The sequence below is a fragment of the Chaetura pelagica genome, unplaced genomic scaffold (genome assembly GCF_000747805.2).
Source record: "Chaetura pelagica isolate M959 unplaced genomic scaffold, ChaPel_1.0 scaffold17, whole genome shotgun sequence".
NCBI lineage: Eukaryota > Metazoa > Chordata > Aves > Apodiformes > Apodidae > Chaetura > Chaetura pelagica.
Window position 1 is genome coordinate 4,134,501 of NW_009970726.1, and position 21,224 is coordinate 4,155,724.

A 21,224-nucleotide genomic window follows, 5' to 3' on the forward strand; every position below is an offset into this window, starting at 1 on the left:
CAGGGGGAAGACAAGATAAGACAGGATGGAAAGACAGGTTCCATCATGTTGTTGTGATCAGCAGCCTGCTTTGAATTCAGTGTTAATCCTGCTGAGTGGGAGGCAGGACCAGGCAACCTCCTAAGATCCAATCTAAATGATCTTGTGGTAAGCACTATGTTAAGGAGCAGTCCTCTGCTGTTTTACTAGGTGTAAAACTAGCAGTTTTACAAGATAAAAATAAAGAAAACAACTTACCAACCAAAACAACGAGCCTGTATTTGTCATGAGGTTGCCGCCTGTATTTTGCAACTTCTTCATACGTGGGGATATCTGCTGTATCATACTGATCACTCCTCTTGCACTCATACATTGATTTGTTCGTTTTTTTATCTTTTCTGCTAAGGCGAAAGCTTCTTCTAAAACCAGCTGCAATAAGAATAGGATTTCTTTTTCAAAGTAAGAAAATAAGTCTTGTCAAAACATCTGAAATCAGTCTCTTCCAAACATTTGAGGATTGGTGCATGGGATAAAAAAAATGTATTATAAGTTTAACAAGCCAGGTCACCAGAACAGTATTTTCCTGCAATTTTAAACTGTAGCAGGTGCCTATTTAAAATGCAAAATGAATACTAACAATAAAATAATAACCATTATAATAACAGGCTGTAAAATATAATTACAATAAATTGATAACATATTAAGATAATTTGAGTAACTTACACATCAGTCTACATACATAAGGAAATCCATGCAGTCTGGACTCTCATACCACACTTAATGCATTTCTATTAAATCACCATGGCACACAGACATCAAATGCAACATATGGTAGAAACACATCTGGTGGTTGAAAGGGTTAATGAAAATTAACTCCTTAAGTAATTTTTTATGCTTAGCTCCATGCTGACAGTATTAAAACTTTTCCCAAAGATGTTTAAAAGTAAAACCAAACACTGCAAGTTAAATTCTGAAACACTATGAAGCATCTTAGACAATACAGTACCCACATCATGGATATATTAGCATGAATTTCAAAGCTAATATTCATACTAAATTTGCATTTACAATTGCATTAACAGAGTGACAACTACAGTGCCTACCAAGAAGACTGGAAATTTCTCACAGTACTCTCAAAGGAGATGATCAGGCATTTTCAAGCAGAACTGCACCAAAAAACCTTCTACACTGTATGTTAATAACTAATTAACATCTGTACTAACAATTACTTTACAGTTTTTCAAATAAATCCTCTACATTGCATTACATTACATTTTACTGGCATTAATATGGCACCACTTTTCTGCTAGAAGGAACTACTGCAAGGACAGTAAAGAAGGACTGCCAAGGTTATTTCATTATTTAGGGCTAAAGTAAAACAAACTACACTTTAAATATTGGGAAAATCCCAACACCTTTTGATTCCCAGAACATTTCATAGGACAGTAAACATGAGTAAACTGTTGGTGACCCCAGATTTTTCAGCAATAAGTCTTTACAAACTTGTAATAGCACTTACGTTTTAGGTGTTTGAGAAGTAATCATATTAGAATTTTTTCTTGAAAGGTAGTATCTGGCAAATTCATGAGTCAGTTCTGCAAACACTTAGAACCCAATCTGAAGCAAAATCCTAAAAGGCTTAGTTATAAGCTTAGAATTTTGCACACACACAGTTCCACTTAGCATAAATCTTTGCAGAAGCTGGATCACAGAGGATGTTAACCAAGCTATTTGATTGATGTGCACCCCTACACCTACAGGAATCTACAACATATGCATACACACAAAAAGGCATGAGAAATTTCTTTGAGAATTCTGTGATGTTGACACACTCATATTCAAAATATGAAAAAGTAAAATTAAAATTGATGAAAGAGTTAAAGAGCTAGTATTCACAGAAAAGGCTGATGACATTTTTAAGAGCTACAGTACTGTCTAGACTGAGAAGGACATGGGCTGCAATAGAAAAGGGACCAAAATATGAGATATTAAAATAAAATTAAATGAATGGAGTTATTTTACCATTTAGAGAAGTACACTAACACTGAAGTGACTGCAGTCAGAAAAGCCCTGTTAGGGCAAGCACTGATAGCTGTGAGCTTACACACCCAGAAGACAACTGGAAGGCCTTTTCTGCCCTAGGGTGAAGTCCATCATGACACCAGGATATTTTCTCAATACATTGTGGCACTTAACAGTATAGACAATTATACAGAGAAAGATTAAAAGATCAGTTGCCCTAAAAGCAAGTGAAAATTGTTCTGATTTATGGGGGAAAAAATAAATAAGAAAAATAAGAAAAACAAAGAATAATTTTTCACCATTCACTACTAAATGGTTTACAGAATAAAGAGCTTTGTCACAAAACCCAGAATCCACATATCTGGAAAAGGTTAAGAAGTAGCCACCAAATGCAGCTAAACCAATGGTCTCAACTCCAGTTTAGTGTCGACCTTACAAAGAGCAAGAACTCAGTGCCTCTGAGTAGCTTTCTCAGAGAGCCTTCACCAGCAGCTTCTTAACCTCAGCTTTCATGTTGAACTGCAGAATCTTGAGGAAAAATATTCTTTCTCCAAAATCTTCATAGCAATTCAATCTCTGCTGTTTGGTTTTAGTAAGACTATTTGTAACCTGTTCCTCTTTTCTCCATTCATTTATTCAGATTTCACTATCAAAACTACCAGGTGGTGCATTATTTAAGAATTTTCATCCTTTCTCTTAAAGAGGAAAGAAAAAAGATGTATTTTTTTTTAATCAAAAAGGAGAAAATCTTTCAGTGCTATCTTTAGGCTGATTCATCCCTTGTCATTTTTACAGGCTGCGTTCAAAGAATAACACAGCTAACATGGGTTTCCTTTACTAAAAAATCTGATTTATCTGTGACTGAAACTCAGTCGTATAATGAATAGTAATATTGTCCTGTATATTCAGAAGGCTCAAAACCAAGTTCAGCTAGGACTCAGACATTATGGAAAAGCTATTTTAATAATTCAGGAGAGCAAACACATGAGCTAAAGAATGAAGCAGATTTCCAGTATGGCTGATTACTCTGCAGTGGGCTGGTGAAGATGCTCTGTGAAACTACTGAATATTAAAAACCTGCAATACGCTGATTGCTTTGCCTTTAAGACTATTATAAATTTGAAAGCTGTTTTAAGTATTCCTCAAGGCCCATCTGTATAGCCCTATAGAGAAACCCCAAAAAGCTTGCTTTAAGCAGCTTTCAAAAACAAGGAAGATGCACAGTTTGGAGAGGAAGGATGAGACTTTCAAATATATCCAACGTTTTTATGATACTGCTACTACATTACTGCAAACATGATTCTTCCTCTCTCACATCTGCCATTGTATGTCCTTAAATATGTGGCTTAACTTCAGTCTGACCTTCAGAAGCTGTTTTATAAAGCACTGTTAATGAATATTTTCTGTTGAACTCTGCATTTATAATTGCATTATATGGTGGGCAGAAAGACTAAGCTGAACTGAAATAACACTGCACTTGCAAGGAATAAAAACATTTATGAACAAAAACCAGTGATTTGCATATTTTACACGTTATGTACTAGTGTTTGCATATTTTACAACTTAGGAAAAATGAAAAATAAACTTCATGTATTTAAATTAACACCAGAGCATTATTGTAAATATGTTGAAAATCACTACAGAAAAAACAAAACCAATATTGATATGCAATAGAAAAATACGTTTCTAGAAAATAATCAAGCTTAAAAGTGAATTCCTATAAAGAACAAAGGAAAAAAGCATTACTTGCCCAGAACATTTTATAATATAAACTGAGATGAATATGAAAGGAGCTGCAGGCTACACTGTCTGTGGAATATGGATATCAGCAGAGATTAATCTTAGTTGCCAAGAATGCAGACTATAAAGTAAAAGGGGAAAATTTTGTCACTAAAACAACACACAATTCTAAACACTGAGATGCTTGCACCAGCTCACTGGTGTCAGCTACATGACTAGAAGCTTATGGAACATGCAAACCCATAAACTACTGCTGGAATGTAACAGATTTGGTGAAATAAGAACAGCCTCTGGGAACTAAATATGAAGAACAAACGTTCACAAACTACAGATGTCTCTAAACCTTTTAACACTTCCCAACATGAAATAAAAATCAAAAGCCACTACTAATAAATTTATCTAAGGGCCAATGACAATCCAAGAGAAACTACCTACATCTCTAAGAATTAAACAGAATGAAAAAGCCCATAGCAGAAATGTGATTATTCTTTTAAGCAGCAGCAATACACATTTTGTCATCTCAGAACAACATCCTTGTATTTGCAAAGCGAAACCCACTTGGACCTCATACACATATCCAAACTGAAAACAGGCAGTGCAAGAATCTGCCTCCCTTCAAATATTTTAAATGGATGCTGATGTAAAAAGCTGTGCTTATTTAGATTTAATTATAAATCTATAGGAGAAGTGAACAAAAGACTGTGACTAAGTTTTGCGTGTATAAATCCAAATATATTCAGGAAAGTAGAAAGTTACTTTCTCAAATTCAGAGACATTACACTAAGAGAAAATATTATAATTTAAATTCACTGATGCTTCATATATTCACCAGTAAGGCTCCAGAATTGTAAAAAGCACTTACATATGCTTTTGTCTATTATAATTCATTAAAACAAGTGCTTAAGTATGTGTTTAAATTACGTTTATTCTTCACTGAATTTAGTCTAATCTAACATAGTTTAGAGTGAACCAGGGCTATAATTGCAAATGTACTTATAAGTGCTTTTAGTATTCATATTACTGACAAAAGTACATTTGGCACCACGGTCATTATCTAGGTTTGTATGAACACAGTATTTTACTAGGTATTTCTGGATATTCCTCTCCCCAGAAAAAACACTGAGGTTTTTTATACTGGCTCATATACCCAGTATTTCTATTGTTACACAGGAACTGTACAAATACTAAGCAGACTTCTTACTCTGCTTCTCTCTGGACAGATTCCCAGCTTGCACATGTAGACAGGGTTAATAAAAATGTAGATTATGTCTGGATTTTTAAGGCAAAATTGAGAATAGTAAACAGATGATATTCATCTATATTTACTATATGTTCATAAAGGTTCAAGTAATGTAACTAGAATTTAAGTTTGGCAAAGGCAAACTCTTAACGTTCTCCCCAGCAGTTCCTCAGGAAATTACTGCAGAAACATACAATACTACACTATGACTTAAATATTAGAAATTGGTGAAAAATCATTACATTTATCTCAGTCACTCCTGAGGGCAGGGTTCAATAGCAGTCTAACCTGGGACATAAAAGACCTGACCCAAATGGTACATTCTGCTTTCTGAAATCTGCCTCTTCTGTTGCTTTTCACGACCAATCTTGTGTGTATTTAAAGTACATACCCTTTCAGAGAGGGTCCGATGTTCACAGAATATCCTGGTTCACAGATTTAAATGTCAGCAAAAACAGAGCCCTAATCCTATACCAAGCCATAAAAGCAACAAAAAATTCATCAACTGATACTAGGATTGTTGTAGTCCACTTGATTTTATTACACACTATCAAAACCAGCATGAAACATGACTTAATAATTTTGGTTTTAGGAAGTGATCAGAACATCTATACTTTGAAAACTGCTTCTAGAATCTAGACATATGAATAGTTTACCATGCTCCAACTTACCTCATACTAATTGTCCATATATGTGAATACATTCGAGGTACATACAAGCTGCTCATTCATCAGCAGTTAAACTAATCCAGACAACCTTCCTCTTGGAACAGGTCGCAACATTGAGACTCAGGTGCCACTGAAACACCCTGAACTTTTTTGGTGTGATCCAAGCCCTTCAGTGACAGTATTTTAGGTTTTGTTTTCAGTAGAGTATGTTTAACCAAGACTTTATGTTTTAAGAATGAAGATAATTACTAGTTACCTAGTAATCACAAGGTGTCATAAATGTCTATCACCTTTCAGAACATGCATGTTCAGAAAAACTGTGATGTTCAGGATTCACTTCAAAAAACACTACTGCAAAACAGAGGTGGGAAATATTTGTTTTCCCACTCTCCCAAAAAGCAACAGGCAGGGAGAAAACTATATTTGAAGGCCTTCACTACTCTTGGGATTGAAGGATACTCAGATCAATGGAAAAGAGGCCCTCCTAAGCAGGAAGGTGGACTGCAGCACTTAGATATGGTATTGGTTCCTGTGTACCTAACTTAGGGTTTATAAAGCCTCTTTGCCTAGGACTCCTTTACCTTATAGACTGAGTTTTCTACCTTGCACAGCCCATAGCTAAGAGTTGTGTGTCCTCCCTGTACTTGGTCAACAAGTTTGTTCCAACTATTACACTTCAGGCAGTGGCATTTGTCCAGCCCAGAAGTTATTCCACAACACTTCGTTCCTTGAGAAAATACAAATATAGAGAAAAACAACCCTAAATGTGTCTGAATAGGGTTTGTCTCCTAACGGTTGTGAAACAAGAAGACACTGGAGGGCAGGAGACAGTTTGAATTACAAATCACTGTGTTCCATTACAAAAGAATAATAACATCAACTTTCAAAAGCCTATCTGCTTGATCTTAAGCTACGACAATTTTTAATGAATTATTCCTATTGAAGAGCCCCAAGAAACCTCTAATTCTAAGCCAAATAGCTAACTATTCACAACCAGTGAACATACTTGTGTCCTGACTGGTCTTAACCTTAGACAAGTCATGTTCTCCTTGTAGTTCTTCTGTCTTCTGGTGATCATCTCTGACACCTCACTTCCAAACAGCTAAAGACCCAGCACGAGAAGAGGGAAAGTACCATCTCTGAACCAATGGCAGCACTCCACTGCTTGGAAGCTCTCAAGAGATTAAACCACTCCCTGAACTGTAAAGTAGTTCTCCAATAATTTTTGTTAAGTTTTGCCTAAGTAAACTATACCCCATCTTGCCTTTCTGTTCTTTGCATCTAGGGGAACAGTAGCTTCTTCTTCAAGACATCTCCTTCCTAGATTAAGGTAACTAGACAAAAATGTTTTACTAAAAGGGCTACAGCACCAAAAAAGGTGGTTTTGCCACCTTTATTCTCAAATAAAGCAACAGCCAACTAAGATGTGACTGCAAACCCAGGCTAGTCTTGTCTCAAGAACCAATGCAATCTGTATTGCAGTCAGAATGAAAAGATGGGGGAGGGAAATGTTTCTTTTGTTTCAAAGAGATTACTTGATAAGGAAAATGTAGCTCATCTGGAATCACATAATTTTCCAAGCATATTTCAATCTCTCAATGCAATTAAAATTCAACATTAATTTAGTTAATTAACAAATGTACGTAATTTCTCTTCAACATGATCATATGACCACTAGTTCCACTAGTAAGTGATAAAACTATACCATAGTAAGGTTTTGCAAGAAGGTCAAAATTCTTTGAATTATATAGTTTGTGCATTTCTGATCTAGTTTACATACCACATTTAAAAACAGCATAGTGCAATATTAAAACCATCTCTAATTTACAGTACTGGTCTAGGGTGTTTCAGTGAACCCAGTGGCTTGGATGTACTAAAGCACTTTAACAAGTTTCCTCCCATTCCTCTTGTAGTAGGAGGATGAAAGCCTTGGGAAAGGGCTGGTTGCCACAAAATCCACTCCAGCCAGCCTTCAGCTGGCAGGAATTCTGGACAGTTTCAACTAAAATATTTTTACATAGCTTTTAAAATGGCACAAATTAAAAAGCTGAAACATATCATGGAACATTCACCTTTTTAAAATGTTACTTTTGTTTGAAATTTGGAATCTTGAAGCTGAAGCCAAAGGACTCCTTCCCGTCCTCTTCCCCCTCCTCGCAATGATACATTGAGCTCAGAGTAGGTTTAAAGCTAAATTTAAGCTAGTGAGCTATTATGACTTATTTTATTTTGTAATGTGGAAAAAGAACCAGTGCCTGCAAGTTTGCTCCGTACTCTCACTGAATCATCCCACAATTGTTAGAGCTGTAGAAAGAAATTGTAAGCAAAACTTGCATAAAACCTCACAAGTGTGGGTTAAAGATTTAATCAAAACTTTTCCCGATGCAGAAACCTTTTAGTTTCACTAAACACACAGCTTACTTGATGTACTTGAAAAGCAAAGATTTTTTCCCAAATTTCTCTATATTTTTTATTTTGACTTAAAGAACAAACCAGTATTTTAGTAGCTTATGTTTAACCAGATAACGGCACATGCTACATAAACCCTTTATGTCAAATCCAATGAGCCATTTTTAAAACCTTAACATTCATGCTTTTCTCATGCAGAGTAAGGATGTTTGTATGCAGATTACCCCCAAAAGCAAAGTCGACACAGTAGTTCCAGGGAAAAGAAGCTGAAAGAGAGGAAGAAATTGTCTTTTGTAACCAATTGCTCACCTAGATGGGATCCACTGTTGTGACCAGCACATTCAGCATCTTCTGGACGAAGGGTAAAAGCATACAGAATAAGAGCCAAGAAATAAAGCAGAGAAGTTAGAAGCCCAGCAAAAAATACAGAAGAAATTACTTTTAAAATGACAACTGTACAAAGCATAGCATTGAAAAGCCCCCAAGAAGCCATTTTCTTAAAAACATAAAACAACATTTATTGTTTTATATTTTAGCTGGAGTTATTCTGGAATTTTGCAGCATGCACACTGATCTTTTTACCGTTTCAAGCAAAAATTGTGATGACAGCAAACATTCTAAAAAGAATTCTAACACTATTATTCACATTTTATCGGTTAATAGAAAATATGCCACTCAAAAGAAAGCAAAATGTATTCGATGTAGATCAAGCTTTTTTTGTAAATTTTACATTATCAGACTTTAGCTTTAAGTTTTGGCTCACTGGATTAGACAGAAAGGTTTTTGATCAAAAACACACCATCTCATTTGATATAAAATAGCTACAATGTATATTTTTACATGCCAGAGGCCCTTTGATAAAAAATACGAGCTACAATTTCTAATGCCTTTATAAACAAAGGCCTCTAAAGTTTTTTTTTAAAAAAACAAAAATACAAGAGATCAGCTGCTATTACTTTAACATATGCTGCAAGCATAACAGTAACCGGCTACACTCAGAGGGAAACCAGTAAAGATGATACTGCGTAGATGAACTTTCTACCATCTCAGAGAAACACTTAGTCAGCATTAATTAGAAATACAAGACCTCTCATGGCCATGTAATTAAGTCAGAACCATCTCCTTCTACCCCAGCCCACCCAAATTTGCTATTATTTTATGATACTACTTTTCTATACATATCTTCCAGAAGTTGAAGAGAGAGAAAGCAGTTTAAAACAACAGTTCAAATTGCTGATCTCTATGTGAAGCAACTAGGAATATTCTGGTATTTTTATCTACTTTAAAAGATTATTCAATTTATATGGTGGCACTATAAAAGCATTATATGTATAACATCTCTTAGAAACATTGGACTATATTCAATTTAATTCTAAACACATGTTCTCTAAATAAAATTATTCGGCTATGCAGGGAAACTTTTGTACAAGTACCTTCGATTTCCTCTGAGAAGCACAAAGGAAAAATAGGAAAGGAAATCATTAAACAGAGTGAAAACCTAAGTTAAGAAAGAAAAGTTAAATGGAAGAAGAAAAATGCACCTACCACACTCAACCGCTTCCTCATCTTAGAAGCCATAAAAACAAAGTATTATTGTTTAATACTTCATAAATAGGAAAAAAATCAGCTATGTAAGCTACTCTAAAAATCCTCTTGATAGCACCTATTGTATTGAGGCACATATCACAATACCAGCACTGAATTTAACTTACGTTTCACTATATTCAGTAAGAAATGGACCTAAAAGACATTGAAATATTACATGCACTTTAGATCACCTATATGAGATTCTTCCACTATTTATTCTTTAGCAATGACCTTGCCAAGCTGTCATGGAAGATCTCTTGGTATTAAATGCAGAGTTTGTTGATTCAATTCACCTAGAATTTCTAAGAATCATTTCCATTAACATGATCTCGGTGTTTTTCTGCACTTACAGTAACAGCTGCTACTGCCCTTAGAGATGGGTTTTGAAGAGGTTTTTGTATTTTTTTTAAAATGTCTATAGTTGTAGCTGAAAAAATAATATAAATAATAAAATAATATGTATTTTCTTGTAATTTGTTCTTTCTGACACTATCCTACTACAATTGATCCATGTAAGACTTTCTGCTTACCTATAATAAATCAATACATTTCTGTCTCCTTGACAGGGGTAAACCTGAATTGTTACAATCATCTGTGGGCTTTTACAGGAGAGCAAGATACATATATAATAAATTTTTGTTCACAAAGTTATTACACATTAAGGTCTTGATGTATACAGAGATTTTACATGTCATTCAAATTTCCTTTGGAATCCGGATAAATATGCCTAACATAAATATTTCAAAGAGTCTCCATGAAGCACTTGGAACAAGAAGAAATTATTGAAGAGATACTTTACAATCTTTCATGCATAACTGATGTACCAAACTAAGGCAAGGTCAAAACTCTCCTGCCTATCTGATTACAGTGAAAAGCTTTTCCCATTTCATGTCAGGAAATGGATACTTTTCTGTCAGAGGAAGAACACTGTTTTGCAGAATCATTTCTTAGTACGTTTTTCTTGAGGACTTCTGTTTTAACATACTAATTTGGAATATTTCTCAGAATTCTATTTAAAGTTTATTTCTACACTCAAGGTGACCATACAGTTTAAGTAGGCTGGGAAGGTAAGGTGAGTATTGCTTGGTTGACCACATCTGGTGCCTTAAAAGAGTGCCAACAGTTTTGTGAATTGAGAGTGAAAGTGCTGGATCCTTTTTCCTCCCCTGTCCTTAAAAGCTCCCAATTCTTGAAGTGACAAACACCCTAAAGCTGGACTCAGAATGGCAGGCTGGCTTCCAGGTGCTATTTCTTTCACCTTCTCTGTGCTGAGAGACTTCTTACACTTCCTGATATGTATGACACGTTTTTCTGTGTTTCCATTCTCATGACTTTCAATAGGCTGCAAATGTATCTCCTGAAAAAGTCACTAAAGTTCAAAGCAATTCAACATAAATATATTTTAAATATATTTTTTAAGTCTCCTAAATTCAACACAGTTATTTGACTTCACTAGTGACTGTGAATTTTAAAGTATTCTGTTTGGTATTTTATCACTGGAAACAGAAAAGTCCTCACTTATGAACATGAAAGACTGGACAGAAGAAAAAGAAGTCTATATGTACACCCAGGTGTACACTCACTCAACCCACACCACTGCAGACCTTCAGAGGAGACCTGCAAGTAAGGGAGATGGTGCAACAATGCTGACAGTGGCCCGCAGTTCCTGGGCTACCCCTGCTAGGAAAGGGAATGGTCTTTTCCATCATGCTATAAAGACATTAGGATTCCCAAGTGGGCCAGTTGATGCCAGAGGGCACAAGCCAAACTGGCTACAAGCTGAGGTTTAATGCTGAGATCAAGTGAAGGAGTTCAGAACTTTCTATGTTTTGGTAAAAATCTTCCTTCTTAATACTACTCCTGGCTTTCCTGGGCTACTCCTGAGGTTGAACATAATAAAAAGAAGAGGGACATCAGTGGGTTGTCATTGCTTAATGCAGCTGTGAAACTATCATCATGTAACTCCAAATTTGAATTTTACCAGGAATTTTACCAGGGCTATTGCCAGTCCCTAGTAAAGCCAGAGATTCTTTGTCAGGAAACTTCATGTCACAATTCACCACTAACTAATACAACTCTGTGTGTCAGAAGCAGCTGTACACATGTAGCAGACATGGGCAGATACACGCCTAAAGCTTCAACGTGTAGAGACATGAAATATTGGGGTAGACCTTCTCAGGCCAATATAGCTTCACTAAATTGAAGCAAAGTGAGAAAGGAATTAAGAGGTGTTTATCTGGCAGGAACAAGTAAGAGACTAAAAGAGGAAAGAGAGGAAAGAGGAGGAAATCTGATGGGAAGCAGGAAAAAAAAAGCAATTACAAAAAAAAAAAAAAAACAAGCATAAGGCAAATTGGAGCAAATAAAACAACAGACAAGAAGAAATAATATCAACTAAATGTAGTGTGGGTAGAAGGGAGAGGAAGTTGCAAATAAAATAGTGATAGAACAGGCTCATGAAACAACAGTGAAGCAGGATCAAGACTTAAATGGGAAAAAAGAAATAGGAAACAAGTGTAATGGAAGCTTAGGAAGTAGGTATTTTTATTCATTTGAGAAAGATTTCAGCGTAGCCAATATGTTGTACTATAACAATGCAAGTATTACATAAACCAGGGGGGGTTTGTATATATCGTAACTGAAATATATTTAACTTTGATTTTGGAGGCTTAAAAAATGATAAATTATACCACTTGTGAAAATCTAACCAGTGCCACTCCAGGTACTTCCTCAAACTCTTTGGAACAGTCCAGAACCAAATTATTATTTTCAACTTCTGCTGATTTCTTTCAACAATATTTTCATCACAGAATCTTACTTAAATGTCTCTCAGTCTAAAATTAGATCCAGTAGCTCTGTTCTAGTTTATGATAATCAAGGTAATCCTTTAAATCCTACTACCCTCTAATAAGCAAGGACTTCTGATGCACAGCGATCTGCATTACACTGAGTATATCAAACACTTCTGATATTTGAGGAACAAACAGCCCTACGTAGTAACTGCCATTTATACTGTTTTTCAGGTTTTCATCCTATAAGCTTTTGTAGATCGAACAATATATATATGCATGCTGTAGAAAACCAAAGGTGATCTAACTGAATCCTCTCATAACATCATCATGTAACAGTATCTCTACCAAGAAAATCTGGAAAATGAAGGATAGTCTTGCAGTGAAGGACAGGACAAGAGTTTATGAGATCCGCTTCCACTTCTCTCTCATGTGACCTTGGCTCGAATGTCATCCAGCTTCAGGTTTCCTTAATTTCTCTGTGGTAGCAGGAAGTGAGTATTTGTAAGGGCAGAAGACTTCTGAACAAAGATGCTAATGTGCTCATTTAACTCTATAGGTCTGGTTAATTTTTTTTGTTTTTACCCATAAATACCTGCAGGTGGGCAATCAAGTTTCAAATATGAACACAGAAAAATACTGAGAAGAAAGGCATGGTTAAGCTTGTGCAGCAATTAGAACAAGCAAAAGAGTCTTACTGTACAATTATCCTAAATGTTTGGTCTTCAAATACAAGTGGTACAAAGCATTCATTCTTTTAGCCTGTTTAAATTCTTTTGTTGGCAGAACACAATCTTCAATTCACAAGACATTCATCTGCAGATAAACTGGGTTACATCTTGTTTTAATGAACACCATTTGGCTGCAGTTAAATATTTCCTCTTGCTCATACAATACCAATCACATATGGTAAATAAGAATTGAAGGTAAAATGGCTTTGAAGCCCTAGAAAAAATATATGATTATGACTTCGCCACAGTAAGTATTTACATTTAGCATCAAATATACAGAACAAATGTATTTTCAAGGAAAAGACATCTCTGAACAGCTCTGCCATACATGCTACATACAAATACATATTTATATATAACTATACACGCAGGATATGGATATACACATATGCATGCACTGCACAAATTAACAGAACTTGCAGGCTACACTGGTATAAAATATAAAGTTACCAGTAATTTTCATACCAGAGACAAGCACAAGAATAAACAAAGTAACCACTGTGAAAGCAAAATTATGCTGAAGGAGTATAATGTTTTGGCTGATTATTATGGTTTATAATAACTGCAGAACAGTAAGCCATTTGGTTGTTATTCAAATTAATTTATTTTTTTTTTTCTCAAAATGATAGGTGATCAGTGTTTTATCTGCAAATTAAAGTAAGCTACAAGTGCACGAATGAGAATGTTTGTTGGGAATTACTGTTACAGTCAAAGAATGAGTAGGTATTTGTGTTCAAGTTAACAGATTTGGAACTATTAAACAAACAAATTCTTCCCTGTACTGCCTCGAGTCAGTCCTAATGAGCTGGGATGCAGTGAAAGGAGAACTGATAGATCCAACACTAGCTACAAAGTTGTGCCCAAGGTAAGATGACCTTCTACAGCCATGAACACTGTTTAGTATGACTCAGGAACAGCAGGTGAGCAGGTTTCTGCAGAGCTCACAAGCTCAGGCACAGCAAAGCTGATTGCAGGTGGCCAGACACACCTCCACTGTACCTGTCTGCATCCCACCAAGCTCCCTGACACCCCCTGTCAGGTACACTGCAGGTCCTCTGTCCCAGCAGGTGGAGGGTTAGTCCTACTCACACAACTTCATGCATCCCTATTATTTTACTTTCATTCAATTTGCCCTTTTTCTTTGCTGCTTTTTCTTCTTAGTTTTCCCCAGGACTGTTTTCTCACAGTATTACTGCACAAGCAACAGTCCTTGTTGCTGAAGTCACTGTTGTTAAGTTTTGAAAAAAAATGCTAGAAATGCTTGAGATTTCTCTCTCCATCGTTTCTGCACTAACTCAGAGGCTTGAAAGTAACATGATCAATCTTATCAGCAGGTCAGCACATCTAACTGCCACTTATCTCATACTTTTAGAACTTATCAAATATTAACTTTGAACTTACTGAGGTTTTCCACCAATAATAAAAAATTGAAAGAGGTCAGAGTTTATATTAATAATTTTTTTAATTCACTGTTCCAAAAACTTAAACAAAACATTAGTGTTTGATTTTAGTGGAATCAAAAAATAACTGAACTATAGCTCAAATAGTGACTATAATAACACTCTTGTATAATACTCTGGGGTTTTGCCTAATGGAGTTTATGGGCAGCTTTTGTCCATCTATTCTTCCATTGTTCTTTTTACAACACTTTCTCCTTCACACTCAACATGAAAATTCACATCCCTGCTTTTATCTTAATTTCTTTATTCTTACTTTTTCTGCATCTTCCTTTCAATGCAAAAATAATCTCTGGTGAGCGTAGGTCCCACCTGTATAATCAGTTTCTTGCCACTTCCTAGATATCACCAAACTAAGCACCTTCTCCATCTGCAAATGACTAGTGTGATTTCACTTCTCTTTCAATATGGAGCTTACACTGTTTTGCCCCCTCCTCCAGTGTACACAGGACATGTTAGAGGTTTTTCACTTTGCCTAGTGCAATGTGAGAACAATTCTCACATTGTCTTTTCTTTCAAGAAAACAGCTAAATGCTGGTAGCAGTGTATTTATGTGTATTTCACAAAGCTAAAGTATTTACATGTACTTATATTCACTTTCCACATAGACTCGATGAAGCAGCTCACTTGGCTATTAAACTGAAACTAAGAAGTGGTATTCCCATTATAGACTGATACTTTTAACAACTGAGAACTAGGTTGGGTTTCTGTTTTATCAGTGCAAATAATACTTTGCTGAAAAAAGTTCTGTGGAAAGTATCCTCTGCTCTCTTTCCTCAATGTATGCATACATACAAGCATCACTAAAAAAGCCCACTTTCATTTTGTTTCCAAATTTATGATACACAAATATGTGTACAGATTAACTTTATACAATGTGCATTGCTATGTTAAAGAGTAAAAAATTTTAAAAGTAATCCAGTCAGGTTCCTTGCAGGTTTTGAAACATAGTTAAATATCAAAGCAAATCCTGATGGATGTTAATGTTACTATAATTACAGTTACTGACAACATTTCAGAGAGCTCTTTTTCTAGATAATTACAACAGTCCCTCCCAGTTCCAGAATCAGCTTGAGAAGAGAGCAAAAAAAAGAAGTTGTAAGATACTTCTCTTATGTTACAAGATTTTGACTAATTTTTAGATTAAATTGTAAGCAGATGGACACCATAACCTTGGAAGCCCACCTAAGAAACCAGAGCTGACTCACATTTTCCGAGTATCCAAGGAAACAGAATATTTCTCTGGGATTCCCTCTATTAGAAACAAAGGCATGTACCCAGGTTTCTTCTTGTTATGAAACATGGGAGTAGTGGAATGAGTTGACTGAACACAGCAGGCCAACACTCAGTGCTACTTACCATGTCTCATGAAAGCTTCCTAGTGCAACTCCCAGTCCTGTCACGAAAGGGACTTTTATTACCAGCTCTGTTGAAGTCAATAGGTTTTCATATTTGGGAATCTATACAAGTATTATTTGGCAAATTGCCCTTTTCCTCCAACCTGCTCAGGAAATTCAGATCATCCAACTGGACAGGATCAACTGTGCTACAAAGCAACTTCTCAAGATACAGAGAGTTCAGGAAGATCTACAGAACATCAATTTCCCCACACAACTACAATTCCAAATATTAGAAAACCCTGTATCTAGCTGGAGGCCTGTAGTACAGGATGAAAATAGAATCAGATGAAATCAAACATTACCAATTTTCCACCTCCTTATACAGGAACTTGTTAAATAAAACTTCAGACAACAATAATCAGTGGGCCATACCCCACAGTAAAGAAAAGGGATAAAAAAATCAGACCAGGCAGTCCTTTCCCGTTTTCTCTTCTCTATTCCACCTTCCTTACATGTTTCTGATACCAGCAGCATGCTGTTTGTTCAGCTGAGCAGTGCATGACATTCCAGCACCTCCCAGTTTTGCCAAAGTGACTGCACAAATACAGACATGGCCTACTCATCTCACAGCTTCACTGCTGTTCTTGGTCACATGCAAAAGATGCCTAATTTAGAAAGGTCACAACAGCCTAGAGTTTACCAGCTTATGTGGAATCTTCTTGAGAAGCCAAGCAAGTACAAGGAAAGTTTCCCTCAGAGCAACTTCAGCAACATCCTAGCCACAAGATTTTTTCTGTAGCTGAATTCTGACAATGTCACCTCTGTGATGGATCTGAATTCCATCCCAACACTAAAAACACATTTAGTCTTTGAATGAAGGGATAGATCTCTACTCAGAGCAGCACCTTCCCTCCTCCCATGGAAAACTGGCACATGTAACAGCAGATTGTTCAAAGAAATAAGGAAGAGAGAAAACAACAAACCTACATTACAGGCTTTCCTCCTTCAAGAGGCACCCCTGCCTTCTAGATGGTATTTAGCTGGATCTTGCCTTGTTTAAAGAAAGTCTAGAAGGGTACAATTCTAGGCATACTGCTTGACCCTAAGGCTCTGTCATGGTTTAAAGGAAAGGGGGTAAAAAGAGGAACTTTTCTCCCTTATTTAAGCTAGTTAAGGCAAAGTCAGTGGAAGCAGCAGAAACAACAATAATAGACATAATATTGTGAGTCTTCTTTGGGTTATAATTTTGGCAATTCCTAATCCAGTTCAGGCTGCCTATTTGGCAGGGTGGGATGCATCTTGTAAAACCTTTCACTTGAAGGTCGCTAAGAAGATGCAGTTCATTACACAACAAATCATCCAGTTTTTCTGCAGCAGCTGCTTTACCTCTTCAAAAGCACCACTGCCACATTAATTGAAGGCTCTTGTTGAGGGTAGTATCCAGATTGGACAACAGTGGGCAGAGAAAAATAGCTATACCCTGGGATCACACACTTTTCCAAAACTGGGGAAGAGCAACTCGACCTAGAACCTAGGAAAACAACAGGTTTACTACAAGCTGAAGGAGTTTCTCTTAACAAAGATGTACATAAATTAGAAAAGCTATAGTGCAATCATTTAGTCTGTTACTGTAATCATAAAGGTAATCAAGGGCTTTAGAGTTAACAACAGCATTAGGACACAATCAAATAGCAAAAAGGAATGAGAGATAGAAAATGCAGTTTATTAGAAAATTAACAGTAATTGTCAAACTTCAGAATCAAAAAGCCACAGCAAGGAGTTAGGAAAATTGCAACAGAAACCTTGGTAAGGGGTTTTTAAAGTTAAAAGTTAAGATTTAGTTTTGTATTTAGTGTTTGTCACAGTAACCCTACTTTTTGTTCTAATGTTAAAAGAATTAAAGATGGTTGGAAATTTTAGACCACTTGCTTAAAAATTTCTAGTTGAACTCACAAACATGTTTGTATTTAAGATTTAGATCCTACTGAAGCATGATAGCTTCTTACATTATACTCACTTTTTTATAAGACTGTGCAACTGAAAGAAATAACAGGTCAAGTAAAATATGTAATAATACTTAAAACAGATGTTGATGTAAATTCTAGTGGAAAGAAAATATTTGTTTCTATATATGTGCTTTCTTAGAGCTTATTTTCATTACACTGTGCAACTCCTGTATCTAAAAGCAGAGACTATCAAGGATGAATTTGTTAAAACAACAGGAAGAAGTAGTTCTGTGAAAGCCTGGCAAAGAACTGAATGTCCCAACTTTTAAAAATCTGTTCTGCTTCACAGGACACAAAACATCACAAACTATATATAAACTCTAAATAAAAATTTCACTTTATTAATGCAGTCCCAATTATATAAGCTATGAGCCTATTCTGTACTATTTAAACAGGAAAAGAACAGTCTTCAACCTTTGAAATATGATATATTAAAAAATCAATTGGACTTGGTGCTTCAAAAATAAAGTCAGAAGGTTGGGAAAAATTGTTAGCTGCTTTTAAAGCTTTTAATTTCAGCTCCTGTATTTATTTTCCTGTTTATACAATGTGATCAAGAAGCTATTGTTCCCAGGAGAAACACATCCTACAGTCACAGGGCTGAAGTAAACTGCTGTTTTATAATATTAGAGATCTGAAGTATGAAACCTATCCCAGGTTAACAGACTTACATGATTTTCTGTTGGAAATTTTCAGTGGCTGAATCTGCACTTCTGGTCTTCGTAGTGCAAATCTCCTATAAAATGGGAGGAAAAGACACAAGGGGAAAGACACAAACTCATCAGTTTTCACTGCAAGTTTTGGATTAATAAACACTTAACGTCATGAGGCTATTGCAAAATATTGACAAGATTTTAAATGAAATTAACTTAAAACAATGCAAGCTATTCACAATCTAAAAAATTAAATCCCAAGCTTCAAATTTTTGTAAGCTTTCCAAAACCTGCTGCAGTTCTTATTCCTGTGTAGTACATCAGTGTGAATACAGATACTGATGTGCTATGTTCCATATGTTTTTTCTTTCAATCTGAATCCGTGTTATCCTATCAGTTTTTGTCATTATGAATTCTAGCCAGACAAGTAAGGAAATCAAAAGTGTTTCAGCAACAGGTTTCCAAGTTCAGTTGTCTTGCTGCAAATGCAGGTTTATCATACCAATGTAATCTATGAGCATTTCATATGACAACGATGCTAAGTTAAGAACTCGGCAACTAAGTGTCCTTTCTTACTACAAAAAATAATGAAGCCATGTTTCTCAGTAGCTCACCTCTCCTGGAAATGCTTTGAAGGGATCAAGCCTGCTCTGGGATTGGCATCACCTTCATGTTTGGCCTGCCACCAGGTTGCATCATCCTGGCTCATGATCTGAAGGATATCTCCTTTTCTGAAAGCAAGTCCAGCTTCTTTACAAGGGATTGCTTTATCTTCATTAGGATCATAGTCAAATAGGGCTCTGATAAACATCTGGAACAAACCATGTTTTATCTTTAGAATAAAAATTTTGAGTTTATTAGAAAGTCATCTCCCCTTTTTCTATTTTACTGTTCAAAACTATTGAACTAAATAATGTAAAGCAATTAACATTTACTGCTGTAAAACATCCTTATGGATGTCTAACATTAGAAGTTTATTTGGGAATTATAAATTCTTTGCTCCAGCAACCACAACCTCAATGTAGAAAAGTCTCTATGATCCAAAGTGAACAGGACTGTGCAGGTGAAGAGTGTGCCCAAATGGGGAACAGAACAGAAGGTACTTTTGAACCAAGGTGCTACCAAGCGTCTTCTATCCAGTGAACAACAGAAGAAACAGAGTAGTTGGAAGTAAGCCAGGTCCTTGCAGAAGACTGAAGATTACCTATAACAACTTCATGCTGTAGAGTTAGGGTTTAAGAACCATATTACACCCACTTGTGCACTACACATTGTCACATCAGAAAAACGGAATCCAGAGGCATAAATCCAAGCAATGGATAACCTCAGTGTAACAGACATTGCAGTATCTTCTGAAATAGTCTTGCCTACCTTGCCTTCTTTCACCGGCATTTCTTCCTTCACACTAGGTATAATTTTAAATGTAATTGCTCCTTGAGACTGAGCCTGGTGAACATTTAAAAAGAAAATGAGCTGAGAATTAAGCTGTACATTTAAAAAAATCTTAAAAGGAAAAGAAATTAAAATTATGTTTATAATACTCAAATATATTGAATCTATCCTCTCCCAAGCACGATCAATGGAGTTTGACAGCTTCACTCTACCACAATATGCATTGCAAAGACTAAAATACCCACTTGAAATGGTCAGTTTTATTTGCTTCGCCGGTGGGCAGAGACAGACTGTCAGAAACTGGGACCTGTATGTTTCAGAGGTCCCGCTTCTGCACTGAAAGCAGGAGCAAATGCTACAGCTAAAATGTATGCATATTAGAAGGAACTACTGGACTCCTGGCACATTTAGAACACCCCTGGAAAAGTCCAACTAACATTTCATTTAAAAAAAAAAAGATAGTAATATTCAAACAGGCTTGTGCCATATTTATCATATAAAACTACTGGGGGGATTGATTCTTTTGGCAACTTTGAGAAGCTAGAAAAGAAACACATTTTTGAATAGACTACGTGCACTAAATGGAAAAAAAGCCCTGCACTATAAATCTTGAAACAAGTTAGCCATCATCAACCACCTCATCCATTCATCTTCCCCTATATCCCACTTAAAAGTATGTCTGGCTGCATTTTACTTATTAACTAGGATATATTCCCACTGCCTCAGTGACATTTTGCTATAGAAGGAAGTGCTAATCAGCTGGAGCCCCTGCTACCACTGCATGCAGCTGACAAGTTTCATAAAACCAGCAGAGTGCAACAGACAGCCAACAATTTCAGCAAAATGGAAACAGGCCTGTCCACTACCAATCGAGACATTCTTCTGCTGGCGTGTCTGCAATCCAAGAGCTCCCTGTTTGACAAGCAGCAGCCAAGGTCTTATTTCACCAGCCATAGGACTGGAATCAATAACTCTCCTGCTATTGAAACAGGCTCTAACTACCTTCTGATGTTTATATGGTACCTCAAGGAGGTAAATGGGGAAATTGTTCACACCTTTTCTAGTGCCATTGTGTTTCTAGAGATTTTTAAATACCATTTTTTTTGCAGGGAAATATGTTTCTGTGGGGAACACAAAACCATAAAGCAAGCATGAATATCAGTGAAACTTGAAATTAAACATCTCGGTTATTGAACCAAAAATGTGAAACA

At 36.0% G+C, this 21,224-nt stretch overlaps 1 protein-coding gene across 1 annotated transcript in view; it reads right to left on the reverse strand.

Moving 5' to 3' along the window:
- MPP7 (membrane protein, palmitoylated 7 (MAGUK p55 subfamily member 7)) overlaps positions 1 to 21,224 on the reverse strand; it is a 100,217-nt gene that overhangs the window by 12,846 nt on the left and 66,147 nt on the right. The window contains exons 8-11 of the mRNA XM_010006966.1: positions 19,993 to 20,067; positions 19,236 to 19,432; positions 18,640 to 18,704; positions 238 to 408 (exon numbers count right to left, since the gene is read on the reverse strand). Of these exons, the coding sequence (XP_010005268.1) occupies positions 238 to 408; positions 18,640 to 18,704; positions 19,236 to 19,432; positions 19,993 to 20,067 (508 nt within the window). The remainder of the gene's footprint in view (positions 1 to 237; positions 409 to 18,639; positions 18,705 to 19,235; positions 19,433 to 19,992; positions 20,068 to 21,224) is intronic.